The sequence below is a fragment of the Sus scrofa genome, chromosome 9 (assembly GCF_000003025.6).
Source record: "Sus scrofa isolate TJ Tabasco breed Duroc chromosome 9, Sscrofa11.1, whole genome shotgun sequence".
Classification (NCBI taxonomy): domain Eukaryota; kingdom Metazoa; phylum Chordata; class Mammalia; order Artiodactyla; family Suidae; genus Sus; species Sus scrofa.
Genome location: NC_010451.4, coordinates 124491702 through 124507618, shown reverse-complemented (window position 1 = coordinate 124507618; position 15917 = coordinate 124491702). Strand labels below are relative to the sequence as shown.

Sequence of the window (15917 nt, the reverse complement as noted above, 5' to 3'; positions counted from 1 at the left end):
GGTAAGAGGACAACCAGAAGAGGGTGGATTCTGGAGCTCACATAGAGACAGGAGATGGGGTGGGTGGGCAGGGCCCCTAAGCCCCTGGAGAGAGCTGGGCACCTATGGCACTGAGGGCACCTCCTCCCACCCCCAAATGCTTTCCAGCATGAAAATCAAGCCCCTGCCCTTGGGTCTGGCCAAAGGAGCAGAAAAGGTCTGCACTTTCTGGGCGATACCCCTGCAGAGATGCCGCACAGATGTGGTGCAGCTGTGTGTCTTGTCTCCTAGACTCATCTCCTTCGTCCCATCTGAGATTCCCAGGGGGCAAGTCTGTCACCTGTTTCTGGAAAAGGAATCTATCTCAAGCAGTGAGGTCTCCAGCTGCCTGCCACCCACTGAGCAGCCGGCTCTGTTATTGGGTGCTCAGATCACTAGTTCCTGAGTAGAAAGCAGCAGCTGCACTAATGTCACCCGTAGGGCCGTCCCTGCGAGGCCTGACCGCCGTTCTGAGCCACTGTTTTCATGCTTTAACCGGAATGCTCACTTTAAATAGCCCCGTTATTCAATGCATCATCACATACGAATCATCCATCAAATCCTCGGAATCAAACTGAATTCAGGTCCTATGCTATGCAGTTGTAACCAGATATCTCAAAATACCTAGATAGCCAAGCAGTTGAGGAATCTCCATGCCTGCCAGCATGGATGGATTCTCTTCTCTTCCTTTCCCCTCCACTCCCCTTCCCTTTCCTTCCCTTTCTCCTCCCTTAAAAGAGTTCTATCTCTTTCTCTACCCTAACAAGTCCCCTGGAGTTTTCATTCACTTGAGTGCATATTGGAATTAAAACCTAAGGAATTGGCGTTCCCATTGTGGCTCAGTGGGTTAAGTACCTGACATTGTGTCCATGAGGATGCAGGTTCGATCCCCGGCCTTGCTCAGTGAGTTAAGGATCCAGCGGCAGCGTAGCTTGCAGATGTGGCTCAGATTTGGCATTCCCATGGCTGTGGTGTAGGCCAGCAGCTGCATCTCTGATTCAACCCCTAGCCTGGGAACTTCGGTATGCTACAGGCATGGCCCTAAAAGAAAGAAAGAAAGAATTTTTAAAAATTGATACTTGGGCCCCACTCCCAGGGATTCTGCTTTCATTGATCTTGGGTGTGGGCTGGGCATGGAGGTTTTGTAAAGCTCCTTAGGTGATTCTGATGTGCAGCCAAATTTGAGAAGCAGTGTCTTCATTCCAATTATTTTACTAAGGAGGGAGTCCAGGTGTAGTATTCTAAATGCCGTGGCAGGAGCTAGATCTCCTTCCAGCTCCCTGCCCTGCCTCTCCCTAACATTCCTGGTTTGTAGGACAAAGACTTGGGGCCAGTCTTCTGGGTCTGAATATGACCCATAGATGCAGTAGGCTCTGTAACGTTCTGTATCTTCCAAAGGGTGTGACCCAGTGGGGGCTCTGAAATCATACACCCTGCTTTTATTTTCTCTCTGCCATTCCCTCCTAGGGCACCTTCAGCCAATTTTTAATTGCAGCTCTAGCTCCAGGACAAGTAGGGTAAAGGTCGATGGCAGTACCCAAGGGCACACACGTGCGCCCAGGGCATGCCCACACACACAGCTCGTGAGTCAGACTTGGGAGTAGAGTTCTCCTGGTACAGAGCTCCTCTGAGAGAGAAGAAGCGGACACAGTGCTCTATAATGTCTGCTTTTGTGCCACTGCCACTCGGTGGGAGAATTATGAGGGAACCCTGGCATCTTTACCCCCAAAGCAGGGCTTGCCCAATGAGCTACGCTGCTCAGAAGCAACCCGCCTGCCCTCCTCGTCTCCCACCATCTGGGATCCTTAATTGGCATGATCTAAATAGTAATGTGCCCAGGCTAGATCCAAGACTATTAAATGCCATAGCTCTCAGGCTCTTTGAAAAGAAACATTGGTATGACTTTCCAGAAAGCAACTTGGTAAATCTATCTCAGGAGCTTGAAATATGTCCAGTTCACATCCTTTCATTCCAATTATTTTACTTCCTACCCTAAGGAAGTAGTCAGAGATGTGGTAGAAGATTTTTGTACAAAGATCTTCCACCAAGTGTTATTATAACTGCAAAAACTCAGCAGTTAACTGTGCACTTTCTGGAATACCAGATTGGTTCATGTATGGTGGCCCATTGCAGTACGGTCAGGCAAGGAAATAAACACATTGTAGAAACACACTTTCATGTACTTTTAACAGTATGAGAAAAACATTCCCAATATAATGCTAAATGAAAAAAAAATACATATAACTAATTTTGCAGTTCAATCAATTGTAGACATACACACTTATGTGTAGAGAAGAAAACCCTGGACAGAAATACTAAGATGATAACAGTGGTTATCTGGATTGTGTGCTTGTGATTGATTTCTTGGGTTTGTTTTTTCAGAGTTCCCCAGGCTTGTGTTATATCTATAATCAGAAAAAAAAAAAAACAGTCATTTCTTTTCAATGGAAAGACTTCATTTCTCAGGATGACAACAAGCATGTATCAGGGGCTGATTTCAGAACTGGCCCCATAATAACCCTCTCCCATCACTGCCTGTGCTCACACAGATGCTTTCCAAGCCCTTCGCTGCTTGTCTCTGCCCCCAGTCCTGCAGCAGCTTTGACGTGGGGGAGCCAGGGAGCATTCCAGCCCTGCTCAGTAGACCAGCCAAGGCTGGGGAATGCTTGCTGGGCAGTGGGATTGGGGTCACCCAATTTACCAGGTAAGGACCAGGCGTCATGCTGCTCTTCAGCATTATGAGCTCAACAGAAGCCTCAGGAAGCAGAGATCTTGCCCAGACACGCAGGAGCACATTTATTAATCCAGTCTGGAGGTATTTATTAAGTGTCTTCCATGTGCCAGGTGAAGTTTCCAGTCATTCCACGAGCACTGTTACAGGTTGTTACTTGAAGGAGCTGACTGGTGGGCTGAGAAGGCAAGTTTGGGCTTCCAGAGGAAGACTGCCTGTCCTGCCCTGCTAAGTAGTTGCTTGGTAGGGGTTTGGAGTCATGGTCTCACCAAAGGGCTCTCTCTTTCTCGCTCTGTCTCTGTTTCTTCAGATGGAGGTGATTGTGGGGGACTTTGGGATCGTGGTGGTGCCCCGGGATGCAGCTGACACAGACCGAATTATGAATCACTCCTCAATACTCCGCAAATATAAAGTGAGTCTGCCATCTCCCTGCTGGCATAATAATGTGCTGTGACCCTTCTCTGAGAGGCCAGGGGCAGGAGGAGGCAGGAGGACCCAAAGGAAGTGTGGTGTGAGGGGCTGACAGCCTGCTGTCTCTGCTCTGTCCTCAGAACAACATCTTGGTGGTGAAGGATGACATCAACCATCCCATGTCTGTTGTCAGCTCAACCAAGAGCAGGTACGTTTGACAGACAACCAGAACGACGTTGGGCAGGCCAGCTTTCAGGTTTCCATACAACTCTCCTCAGTCCAGGCTGACCCTTAGATTGGCTGACACCTGCTGTCCCACTATGCACCCCTCTTTTTGGACCTCGTTTATTGTCACCAGTCATTTTTTGGGGGCCTCACCCGTGACACATGGACGTTGCTAGGCCAGGAATCAAATCTAAGCAGCTGTTGTGACCTGTGCCACAGCTGAAGGAACGCTTCCTTGACCCACTGCACCATAGCAGGAATTCCGATCCCCAGTCAGGAGAGGGGATAGGCCATTAGCTCATTTTTTAGCTGGTTTGAGGCGGGAAATAGGATGTTTTTAGTTTGGACTCTAGTTTGAGGTATTAAGGGTTTAAGTTTCGCTGCCATAACAAAAAGACCCCCAGTAGTCAGAGCTCTCAAAAAGGAATGTTTATTTCCCTCTTACTGAAGTCGAAAGAGATTAAATCTCTGCCCTCTTCAACTTGAAGCCTCCTTCTCTGGGTCCGTAGCTGTTGTGGTGACTGTTCTCAGCCAGTGGAAAGCTGCAAGGAGCGTTGTCCTTAAGCAGGTGATCTAGGAGTTCCCATCATGGCTCAGTGGTTAACGAATCTGACTAGGAACCACAAGGGTTCGATCCCTGGCCTTGCTCAGTGGGTTGAGGATCCGGCGTTGCCGTGAGCTGTGGTGTAGGTTGCAGACGCGGCTCGGATCCCGCATTGCTGTGGCTCTGGCGTAGGCTGGCGGCTACAGCTCCTATTGGACCCCTAGCCTGGGAACCTCCATATGCTGCAGGAGCGGCTCTAGAAAAGGCAAAAAGACAAAAAAAGAAGGTGATCCAGAGTTGCACCGGTCACTGCTCCTTCATCCCACTGGCTCAGCCTCAGTCAGTGGCCATACTGAGCCTCAAGGGAGGCTGGGAGTAGACTTTGTAGCTTGGCTGCCTGGGTCCAGCTAAAACTTGGGAGGCTCTGCTAAGCATAAGAAAGAGAGGGGTCAGTTAACAGTCTCCATCACAACCCCCAAGTGGAAATGTCCACTGGAATGCTAAGATATGTGGCATATAGAGGTCTAAAAATGTAATGACACTAAAAGCCCTGAGCATGTAAGTGTAAATTAAATTAGGGGTGTGACTGAGCTCACAGAGTCCATAAGAAGAGGAAATGGTGATGGGAACCACTTAAAAGAAGGCTAAGGCATTCCGATGTGGCTCAGCGGTAGCTAGTATCCATAAGGACGGGAGTTTGATCCCTGACCCCGCTCAGTGGGTTAAGGATCTGGCATTGCTGTGAGCTGTGGTGATTTGGTGGCAGACATGGCTTGGATCTGGCATTGCTGTGGCTGTGGTGTAAGGCCTGCAGCTGCAGCTCCAACTCAGCCCCTTGCCTGGGAACCTCCATATGCCATGGGTGTGGCCCTTAAACACACACACACACACACACACACACACACAAAAGAAGAAGAAGAGGAAGAAGAAGGAGTAAATTGGGAGTTTGAGACTAACTTAAATACACTGCTATATACAAAAAAGATAACCAACAAGACCGACAGTATGGCGCAAGGATCTCTATTCATTATTTTGTAATAACCTATAAGGGAAAAGAACCTGAAAAAGAACAGATATTTGTATAACTGAGTCACTTTGCTGTACACCTGAAACTAACACAACATGCTAAATCAACTACTTACTTCACTTAACGGAAACCCTTACTAACTCAGTATTCAGCGAGTACGAAGAATAGATGGGCTTAAACAACTTGCCCGAGGTTCCTGAGTTAGGAAGGAGCAGAGCCAGGTGGAGGAGGACTTGGGGGGGGGGCATGCGGGGCGAGAGGGCCTTTCCTAATACTGTTTACTTAGCCTAAGCCAGGGTTGGTAAGGGGGTGTTGGCTAAACCCTGTCCCTGAAAGGGGATGGGCCGGCCGGTCCTCCTGTCTTCAGGAGAAGATGCCATCTGATTACCATCTCGTCTCACCCAGGCTGGCCCTGCAGCACGGGGACGGCCACGTCGTGGATTACCTGTCCCAGCCGGTCATCGACTACATTCTCAAGAGCCAGCTGTATATCAACGCCTCGGGCTAGCGGCCCCAAGGCCCTCTGCTCCACTCTCCCCTCGTCCTCCGCCAACACACGGGCCCCTCTGTCCGTCCCCGTCTCTCTCCTGCCTCTCTGTTTCTCCATCTCCTCATCTTGACTGTTGTCGCCACTTGCTGACTCAGACCCCACAGTGTGGGGGACCTGCAGAGAACCACGACCTCCCCTCCTGCGCAGTCATCTTTGGACAAACCTTCCTCTAGTCTCCGGGTGGGGGTGGGGAGGGGATGGGGGTTGGGGAAGTGCGGTCTTTGGAGATGTGCTGGTGTCCGTCTCCCAGCATGCTCTGGGGAGGCGGCTCTGGCTCTCGCCTTCCCAGCATGCCCTTTACCACAAAGGGCTATTTTTCTTGCTCTTCTTTTGTTTTGTTTTTTGAGGTTTTGTTGTCGTTGTTCACTCCTCATAGAACTTGGATCAAATCGGTGTTGGTGGTTCTTGATGTTTGTAGCCTTGATGCATTCCTTCCCGTTGATAGGATGCTGCAGCCAGCATCCGCTCTCAGAAGGTGCATGAGGGCTATACCCAGTGGAGAAGGCTGAGCCACCTCTACTTTTGCGACCGCCCCCATCTACCCCCCGCCCCGGCACACACACACACACACACACACTCACACAGCAGTCTGGGTCAAGACTGAGACTTTCATGTTCTGAAACCTGGGATGCAAGTCCGGGAATAGTAGGGTTTCTCAGAAGGACTTGAGTCCATTTCCTTAGTTTCAGAAGACCGTTCTCCTGATGCTCCAGTCCGTTCTCATTTCTTGGTGGCATCTGTACAGTTACTTATTTGGGCTGTGACTGATGGCCATGCGGGTTGCTCCCTGCCAGCCCAGGCATTTCCAAGGGACCTTCAGCTCACCGTCAAAGCCCTCGGAGGCTATGCTTAGCCACCTTCCGGCATCTGGGAAGAATCACATATGCAAGGCCAAATACTGATAATGCAGTGGTTTCTGAACTAAAACATGTGAGGAATCCACTCACCCCCTAGAGATATTTGCTAATTGGAATTATTTATTGCCTCCTTGGCTGGGAAATGTCTCTGTCATAAGTCTAGGATGACCTAGGAGAAAGCAGTTTGCTTCCCTAATGGGAATTGATGACTTACCCACTCTGTCTGTGGTAATAACAGGCGGTGCCTGAGGTCAGCTCCTTCTTGAGAAGCCGTGCCGTGGCCTTGTTTCTGGGTGAGGGTTCTGTCTCCTGCAGGGCCCAGCAGCCACCGTCATGGCCTGAGGAAATCTACCTAGCAGAGGCATGGGTTCACGAACAGAGATCTTAGGAGAGTGTCAGAAGCCACTAAACCATTTCATCCCTTTTCTCCCTTATGTCCTCCTTCCTCTGCTGCCCTGGAAACTGTTTTGACAGACTCTGTTCTCGTTGTTCAGACCTCACTCCTGTTCTGCTTGGAGAACCAAAAGGAAAGCATATGCTCTTGGGCTCTGTGTCTCTCTTCCAGTTTCTGGCTCTTGGGTTTTTGGTTCTTGAGGAGTGGCCCCCGAACAGTAAGATAATGGTATCAAAATCTGGTACCAGCTCTGGCCCAGGAGGGGTCAGGTAGGATTTGACCCTAGGAACCGTGTTCTTCACCGTGCATTCCACATCTGTAGCATCCTTCAGTAGCCTCCAGGAAAAGAATCGAAACTCAGTGGAAGAGGACCATGGGGGAGGGGTGCTATTCTCTTGGATTATGGAAATAATCTCCAAAGGACAAAGGTAAGGGTCTCGGTGTTTGGCTAAGGATCATGGAATCATAAGCTGAAAAGACCTTTAAAGATTAATTGACCCAACATTTCCTTTAAAGATGAGGGAGCAGAGATGCACTGGATTAAATGGCTGGCCCAAGGTCATATGGCGAGTATAGAGCCTGACAAAAGGATGCGTTTCCCTGACCCTTTGGTCATCACACCTCGTGGTCTCTGCTCCTCTGGTTCACCATGACACTGACCAGGTAAGATGCGGTTTTCAGCCTTTACCTGGCAGCTTGCTCTTAATTTAGGTCTGGCCCACATGCTCCCTGTGGATGGCATTGTGGTTGCTAGTCCTTGGGGAGAATGTGACGGTGAGGAAGGCTGGAGCTAGGTTTCCCTTAGAAACTGACGGCTAGAGAGCAGAACAGCTTGGAGGAAATCCCAGAAAGTGACCTTCTGAGTCCAAGAAAGGATTGTTTATGGAAGGCAAAGACCCAGCGAGTGCACAAGACGGCACTCGTGCTGAGAGACAGAAGAAGCTCTACCGGGCAAGGCCATCGTAAGGCAGGAAATCAGGGAACTGGATTCCCCAGGATACGGAGTTTGTGGCTCCTTTGTTGAGAAGATCCACGTGAGCAGGTCCGAGAAAGACCAGCTGTCTTTTGTCTCCTTGGTCCACTCTTCTTCTGCTGGGCTCTATAGTCAAGCCCCATTTAATCCATACCCCTGAGAGGACACGGGGCCAGCTCTACCCACTCAGCGTCGGGGCGGGAAGGCAGGTCTGAAGGGAGAGTGAGAAGAACTAGGGAAAAGAATGGGGGCATGGACATCGGTTTCGAGGAGTGAAATGAGGCAGATCTGATCTTGGATGTATCACAAGGATCGTGTTAAAATGGCTTTTCTTTAATACAAGGAAAAGTGTACCCCCTTTTGGGTAGAATTGTCCATCCCTTCCCTGAGGTCCTTCACCTGCTGGAGGGAGGTCAGAGCCCCTTTCTCAGTCCAGGGCAGGCACGGTGGCCATGACCCAGCCAAGGCCAACACCAGAGAGATGATTCACAGTTGGGAGCAGTGCCCCACCTGCCCACAGGATGACCTCAAGGCCCCGACTTCCATTCAGAGGTCCTTTTCTTTCCTGCAGAAGCCAACCCACAGGCTCAGAGAGCGTGAGAAAGGCATGGACTGCAAGGATTGTGTCGAGAGGGGTCTAGAGCCTCATTTCCTGTCTCCCAAATAAAGAGTGTCCTTCCCACTCTTATGAAAGCAGCTGATATATAAGAACAGGCAGGAGGGAAACTTTCTGTGTCCCTGACTCTCCTCAAGGAGTGGCCCTTTGAGGGCAGGGTCTGTGCTGCCTGCTGGTACCTCACTCACCCCCCTCTCCAGCCCCCAGGCAGCCTCTGGGGGCTTCTTGCTTTCATTTTCCGTGAATGTGCGTGGGAACAGAGGAGGAAAGTCTCTTACTGAAGTGCCTGAAACCCAGAACTAGAGCTTCTAGAGACGCTGTTCTTTCTGTCCTGGCTTGGTTAACCTTTCCCCAACACTCCCTAGTCTCATGCTCCAGCTTCTCAGAAAGACTAAAAGAACTTGCTGTCCTAATTAACTAGAAAGCAAGACTCCATAGTCAAACCACAGCAAAAGGCAGAGAATTACAGGGAGACATGACTTATATTTTAATAGCCCAAATCTGCTCTCCCAAATCAATACACACACACACACTTTAGAGGACTAAGAGCGAGAAGCATGTTGTTATATTTTATTCATCAAAAGAGCAATGCAAAAATAAATCAGCAGAATATGGAAAGCTCAGGATCTCTCCCAAGGCTACTACAGCAGGTGATGGGAAGGATGGAAACAGGGATCGATTTTGTAGCTCATCCCATGTGGACACCTTAGGATTAGCATCGTGGTAAAGATGATGAATGTTCTCTGTTCATTCCCTTTGGTCCACACCTTCCTATCGCTGCCCAGTAGACGCGATTCGTCATGTGGTTTCTCTTTCGTGTGCGTTCGAAATGTCCTATGAGCTTGTCCTGGTTGGTTAGGAATGAGTTACACTCTTTCCCGCCTCCTTCGGTCTAGGTCTGGGGCCAGACTTCTGCTTGGTCCAAGCAGTCTCAAGGATTGGCATGGGGAGGGGGAAGCTTTTTGGAATCACTTTTTGGTCACTGAGTCTGCCATTTTCAGAGTAAGATTTGCTCTATGGAAATCCACACATTAATAAAAACTACTTTCAAGTTGCCACACCATCTCACAGTGAAATATTTTGAGTAAAATTTTGTTGTTAGAATAGTTAGAGACAAAAGTTTTATCAGCAAACTGTTTCGATGACGTTAATAAATAAGATGATGCTACTGGAGTCTCATGTCTTGTCTAGAATCTTCTTTGTGAGTTGTAGAATTAATCACTTTTTTTTCACAGTCTCACTTGATGGGAGTCAGTGGTTGTAAGAATGTTCTTAGAGCTGATTTTCTGCCTGGTTTTACTGATGCTGCATGTGAAATATGAAAGTGTATAAACTATACCCAAGGGTCATAAACAGGGAAGAATAATGAGCAAATTTGTCGGTCGTGCTTAAATTTTCTCAATTTATTCAAAAATCAGATCTAGGGTTCTACCTAGTCTGCACAGTCTGGTATTGGTTAGCTTGGGTCTTGAATGAAATGAGTTCTCTGTGAATTAAAAATATATTGGTGAAAATTAACAACTTGAATAACTTACTTCTTGACATAAAAGAGCTTAAGACAGAAATTGTTAAACTCACAATTGGTTTTATTTGACAAACAAGCAAAAAATGAATAAGTCTGTTGTTCAATCCTGCTATGACTATTCTTATTTATTTTTTAGTTGTGACATACATTAAGTATGGGTTTAGGTCTAAATAGTGATTGTCCTTGGCTGATTGATAGCAGTCATGATTCGGAAAGTAAAAATAACAATTCCCCATTCAGCCAGCTCATTTAAGGCTTAGCTTCTTGTTTGTCAGATTAGTTATTTTTTTTAAATCATTTTGGTTCTTAGTATCTTTTTTGTCTAAGACTGAGATTAGTCAGCTTTGTGTGTGTGCATGTAGATTAGCAGCTCATCATGATGGCGCTTGACATGCCTTATAAATTGATGGCTTGTATTTATGTATGTTTGCTATTTGGGTCACAAAGCTAAACATGTTTTTTCCTCTGTCCTGAGACTATGTAATGATGAGATCTTACTTAAAATTGGGTGTAAACACTGGTTTATTTTGCTTACTTATGCTAACTTAGAAAATATCTATGCTGTATATGAATTAACATACATGGACATACTCATTTTTTCCCGTTACAACCCATAAGTAAGCTTCAGGTCTTGGAATTTCCTAGAAACTTCCATGTAGCCCATAGTATGAAGAAAGTAGAGGGGGAAAAAAAATCTAATCTCTTCCTTCCAGGAGGGAAAATTGAACCACAGCAAGAATCTGCAACATTCCCATGATCATGCAAAACATTAAACAAGACATAATAAACATATTCCTGGTCCTTGAGACTTGTTCCAAACATTGGACATTACAGAGTATCTTCTTACTCTTTGGTCCCGCCTCCCAAGAGTACTAGAAAGAAACCACATCCTGGGATAAGATTGGAAATACATCTGCTAAGATGTTACAGTCTATGGGCAGTTTCATTTCTATCCACCTCTCCAAGCAGAAATCCCCATGAGTCAAAATAGCTGATGACGCATGTGAGGGCTTACCAGGGGCACAAGTAATCAGAAAACTCTCAGAGGAGAAGCACGAGAGCGTTTTCACCACAAATCATAAAACATTGATAAGAAAGAGGCAGGAAAGTGCCCTTAACTTGGCGGGGCAGGTCAAGACTAGTAACCAAGTCTAAGACCTAGGTAGGCTATAGCTAAGCCCCAAGGCCCATCTCTCTGCTTGGGGACAACCTGTCACATCCTGAGAAATGAGGGGATCTTCTCCGTACAAAGAGAGTCACATGAGTCACTTTTCTATGCCCCATCTCTACTCAGGGATTATCTTCCGTTTGTTGGGAACGGCATTCCTATGACTTTCTTAATCTCTCCCACTGAGGGATCCTTTTATGGTCGTGTGCCCTTGGTTATTAGCTAATGGGATCCCCCACCAAGTTACCGAGTTCCCTCAAATATACACTACCTAATCCTATGAGTGGCAGAGACAGAGAGCCAGTCCCTAAGGATGCATTCTCCCCTTTCACAGCATAGAATTGTCACTGAGAAGTGACTTCCCACCCAGGGACTATATTTCTCAGTCCCTCTGCACGTTAGATGTGGTCATAATACTGGATTTTGGACCACGGAATGTGAGAGGAAGGGCTGTGCAGTCCCTCCCAGGCCTGGCCCGCAAAACTTTCCTGTGTCTCTTCTCCTTTCCACCCCCTGGAATGGAGACGCTTCTTAGTGCAGCCTTAGAAGCCACATGTTATCCATGGCAGGGCCTCCGGAATGGCTGTGTGGAGGGCCGTCCTGCCAACTTTATCTCCATCCAGTATGTGATGAGAGTAAGCAAAAAAGTATCATGAGTGAGTTATGCATATGTTTAGGCCTGTATGATATAGTAGTTAATCTAACCAAATGTGTAAAATATGTGATTGATTATGTCAAGACAGGATTAAAAAGGCACTTTCAGAGAAGGTAAAGCCAAGTGATCAGATCTGCCAGAATTGAGAGGGGGGCGGTCAGTGTAGGCAGGAGCAGAATCCTTTCCTCAGCACTTGGGTAGGTGGGCAACTCAGGATCTTAATTTATAACATTTGTGTTTATCAAAAAGCATGATAGTGTACTATAAGCTATTGATCTTCCTTTATTTTGGAACTGACAAAAAAGACCAAAATGTTCATTGTAACCCCTACCCTGCTCGGGTTGTTCCCAAAATAAATTCTTCTCTATGCTTAGGAGACAGCACCAGTTAAACTTCATAAAAGGCTCACGTGGTTGGAAAGGGCAAAACAAGATTCTCGGGAAAAAAAAAAGAATACAAGATGCTAATTCTAGGGCTCACTGCTCTTTCTGAAGCATTTTTGTATTTCCATTGCTGTGGTACCTGTACCTTAAGCTTAGAATTTAACAAATTAGAAACCAACCATAGGCATCTAAGAATTGTTCTTTATTTAAAAACACGTCCATGAAAAGCCAAGGAAACACAGAGGTGAGGCGGCATCAAAGTCTTCTGAGCCGAGGTTTTTCTGTGCCTGATTTTTCCAGAAATTCCCACTGGTGTTATGACTCAACAATCTGTTGCAATTAGTTGTGGAAAGGGGCAGAGTGACAGCTGGAATGCAAAGAAGTGTGTACAACCGAGGGCCATTTCAGCTATTTGCCAAAATCCAAATGCCCCCATGGGAATGTCTTGCAACATATGTTCTGTTGAGAAAAGAGGTTGCAAACCAGGAGATGATTGCAATAAACACCACTTGTGATGAACAGGATTTGTAAGTTTAAGTTTTTTTAAAGGTTTGTCTTCTTCACTATTCAATCAGTTCTATGGGGACAGAGACTACGTTACCTCTGTACACAATAGGTACTCAATAAATATATGTTTTAAGGATGGATGGATGGATGGAAGGATGGACTCTACCCAGCTCAAGTATGAGTATGAACACTGTTGTAGGAAGAGAGAGAGAGAAGAAAACACATAATGCATATAATTTTTAGTGTTTGAAAAGTGGGATTGAATTAGGACTAATAAATCTTCTGGGTAATTGCACCTCTTTCAGTGCCCAAGCTCCATTTTTCTATCACTTGAAACCCAAATGCAAATAGAAATGTGTTTCCCAGTGTTTGCTTTGCTGGTAGAAAATGCTTTAATAAAAACGTACTAAGTTGCCTGGCATCATCAGGGGAAAGGATGTCACTTCCAGGCCCAGGAGAACTCAGGGTAGCAGGGTACCAGCCTTACAGCTCCCGACTCCACCACTGCTCACTTCTTCCAGCTTGAAAGTCGAGTATGTGTTGATGTACTTGGCGCTAAGTGAGAGGACCTCTGATCGACAAGAACACCTTGGACATGGTGAGGCAACAGTGTTTTACTGGCCACGGCAGGACTGGAATTCACTCTCTGTTCTGACATTAGGAAGAATTCTATGCGTGGGCAAAGTCAAAAAATTTTTTCCTCTGGTCACATGATTCTAAGGATAAGCTACCTATAACCCAGCAGCACATGTCCCTGCTCCAGAACTCGGTTTATGCCTATTCTGAGACAAGCATCTGCCCGTGCAGTTTGTCCTTCCATCCAGTCTACCCTTTGGGGTCCTGGCCCTGCCGAGTCTCATCCCCAAGACTATCTGCCTCCTTGCCCCGCATCAGGAAGCAAACGGTATCACACTGGTACCCTAAGACATTTATCTGGCCAAAGTCTCCAGGATGGGGCCAGGTTCAGCTGACCTGAGCACGCCCATTCAGCATGTTCAAATGTCCCCATCCCACCCCACCCGCATGAGATGGCCCCTGGGCCTGAGGTCTGAATCCCAAGAACCCCAGTGGAGAAATTTCGAAGGCGGCCTCAGTGTTGCTCAAGAGCCTGCGTATTGTAGCAGCCTGGGGGCAGGTTGTCCCTAATGTGCTCCAGGTTCTTCACATCAGCCAGAATCCCGTCTATGCTCATCTCCAGCGAGCGGAGCTGGCCCCTCTGCCGAAGCGCCCTCTCTTCCAGCTCTGACATCAACGGCCGCAGCTGGCTGTTGATCTGGGTCTTGGCGCGGAAGAGCTTCTGCTCGAGTAAGATCAGCCCTTCTTCATCCACACTGCCAGGCTGGTCTATTTTAGGGAAAAAGAAAGGAGTTAAGAGGAGTTCCCGTCGTGGCACAGCGGAAACGAATCCGACTGGGAGCCTTGAGGCTGCAGGTTCGACCCCCGGCCTCGCTCAGTGAGCTCTGCTCAAGTAAGATCAGCCCTTCTTCATCCACACTGCCAGGCTGGCCTGTCTTAGGGAAAAAGAAAGGCATTAAGAGGAGTTCCTGTCATGGCACAGTGGAAACGAATCCGACTAGAAGCCATGAGTACGTAAGTTCGATCCCCAGCCTCACTCAGTGGGCCTCAGTGAGCTCTGCTCAAGTAAGATCAGCCTTTCTTCATCCACACTGCCAGGCTGGCCTGTCTTAGGAGAAAAAGGCATTAAGAGGAGTTCCCGTCATGGCGCAGTGGAAACGAATCTGACTAGGAGCCATGAGGCTGCAGGTTCGATCCCTGGCCCCGCTCAGTGGGTAAGGATCCAGCATTGCTGTGACCTGTGGTGTAGGTCGCAGACACGGCTTGGATGAGCCTATATCTTGGGTCACTCCCTCCACATATGGACCTTTCCAGGCTCGGGGTCGTATCAGAGCTGTAGCCACTCAGCCTACGTCAGGGCCCCCCAGCAACGCGGGATCCAAGCCGCATCTGCATCTACACCAGAGCTCACGGCAACACCAGGGATCGAACCCACAACCTCATGGTTCCTAGTCGGATTCGTTAACCACTGAGCCATGATGGAACTCCTGTTCTTGCATTTTGAATAGCCTAGTTTAGGCCGCTGGGCTCTTTTTTTTTTTTTCCCTCCGGGCCACACCTGAGGTCTAGAGGTATAGGAAGTTCCCAGGCGAGGAGTTGAAACAGAGCTACAGAGCTGCACCTGCCACCTACAGCACAGCTCACAGCAACACTGGATCCTTAACCCACTGAGCAAGGCCAGGGATCGAACCCACAACCTCATGGTTCCTAGTCAGATTCGTCAAGCACTGAGCCACGATGGGAACTCCTATTCTTAGGTTTTGAATAGCCTGGTTTAAGCCGCTGGGCTTTTTTCCCCACTGAGCAAGCACTGAGCAAGGCCAGGGATCGAACCCACAACCTCATGGTTCCTAGTCGGATTCGTTAACCACTGAGCCATGACGGAACTCCTGTTCTTGCATTTTGAATAGCCTAGTTTAGGCCACTGGGGTCTTTTTTTTTTTCCGGGCCACACCTGAGGCATAGGAAGTTCCCAGGCGAGGAGTTGAATCAGAGCTGCACCTGCCACCTACACCACAGCCACAGCAACGCGGGATCTGAGCTGCGTGTGCAATCTACACCACAGCTCACGGCAACGCCGGATCCTTAACCCACTGAGCAGGGCCAGGGATCGAACCCGCAACCTCATGGTTCCTAGTCGGATTCGTTAACCCACTGAGCCACAACAGCAACTCCACCGCTGGGCTCTTTAGTTAAGCAATATGAAGCTTAGATTTCTGTTTTCATGTTAGAGTCAACAGCTCATGCTCTAAGAAGATGAAGGCCGAAGGTCATAGGGGGCTGAATACTGCCCAGCAAAGCTCATCCCTAGGATGAGAGTCATCTCCAAGTTATGCTTTCTGAACCACCCTTAGGAAATATTTTGCTGTCTTCTATTCGAAGATCTTTAGAAACTGGCTGGGCTTCAGGGTTTTGAGAGGCCAAGGTATGCTTTGCTATTGGGGGATGGAGTCCAGCTGTCAGGAAATGGTGTAAGACTCCACTCTGGCCTGAAACAGCAGGAATCTGGCTAGATATTAGCTTATTTACAATATGAAATGTAGTCGTGTTTGTTCAGGTATGTTTTACCCATAAACGAGCTGAAACTAATGTCAGCATGATCGGCACCTGGCCAGACCCATTTGGTTTGAATCGGTTTGAGTGGAACTTAGTCAATTCAAACTCAAGGTCAGGTGCAGGGACAGCATTTGACTACAGAAGTTATTACATTTTGAAAGATTCCGCTTATTGTTCCAGGACTCAAGAGAGCAGACAGAG

General features: G+C 47.8%; 2 protein-coding genes across 14 annotated transcripts in view; one reads left to right on the top strand and one right to left on the bottom strand.

The window, feature by feature from the left end:
- The window catches only part of NMNAT2 (nicotinamide nucleotide adenylyltransferase 2), a 202448-nt gene extending 190293 nt beyond the window's left edge, over positions 1-12155 (top strand). For 4 of the 7 annotated variants that reach the window (XM_021063805.1, XM_021063808.1, XM_021063809.1 and 1 more), the window contains exons 12-14: positions 3060-3161; positions 3301-3368; positions 5362-12134. In XM_021063805.1, the coding sequence (XP_020919464.1) occupies positions 3060-3161; positions 3301-3368; positions 5362-5464 (273 nt within the window). In that variant the 3' untranslated portion in view covers positions 5465-12134. Of the gene's footprint in view, positions 1-3059; positions 3162-3300; positions 3369-5361 lie in introns of all 7 variants that reach the window. The other 3 variants (XM_021063806.1, XM_021063804.1, XM_021063810.1) reach the window with 2 other exon arrangements.
- The window catches only part of LAMC2 (laminin subunit gamma 2), a 72128-nt gene continuing 64157 nt past the window's right edge, over positions 7947-15917 (bottom strand). For all 7 annotated transcript variants that reach the window (XM_021063797.1, XM_021063798.1, XM_021063801.1 and 4 more), the window contains one exon: positions 7947-13928. In XM_021063797.1, the coding sequence (XP_020919456.1) occupies positions 13675-13928 (254 nt within the window). In that variant the 3' untranslated portion in view covers positions 7947-13674. The remainder of the gene's footprint in view (positions 13929-15917) is intronic.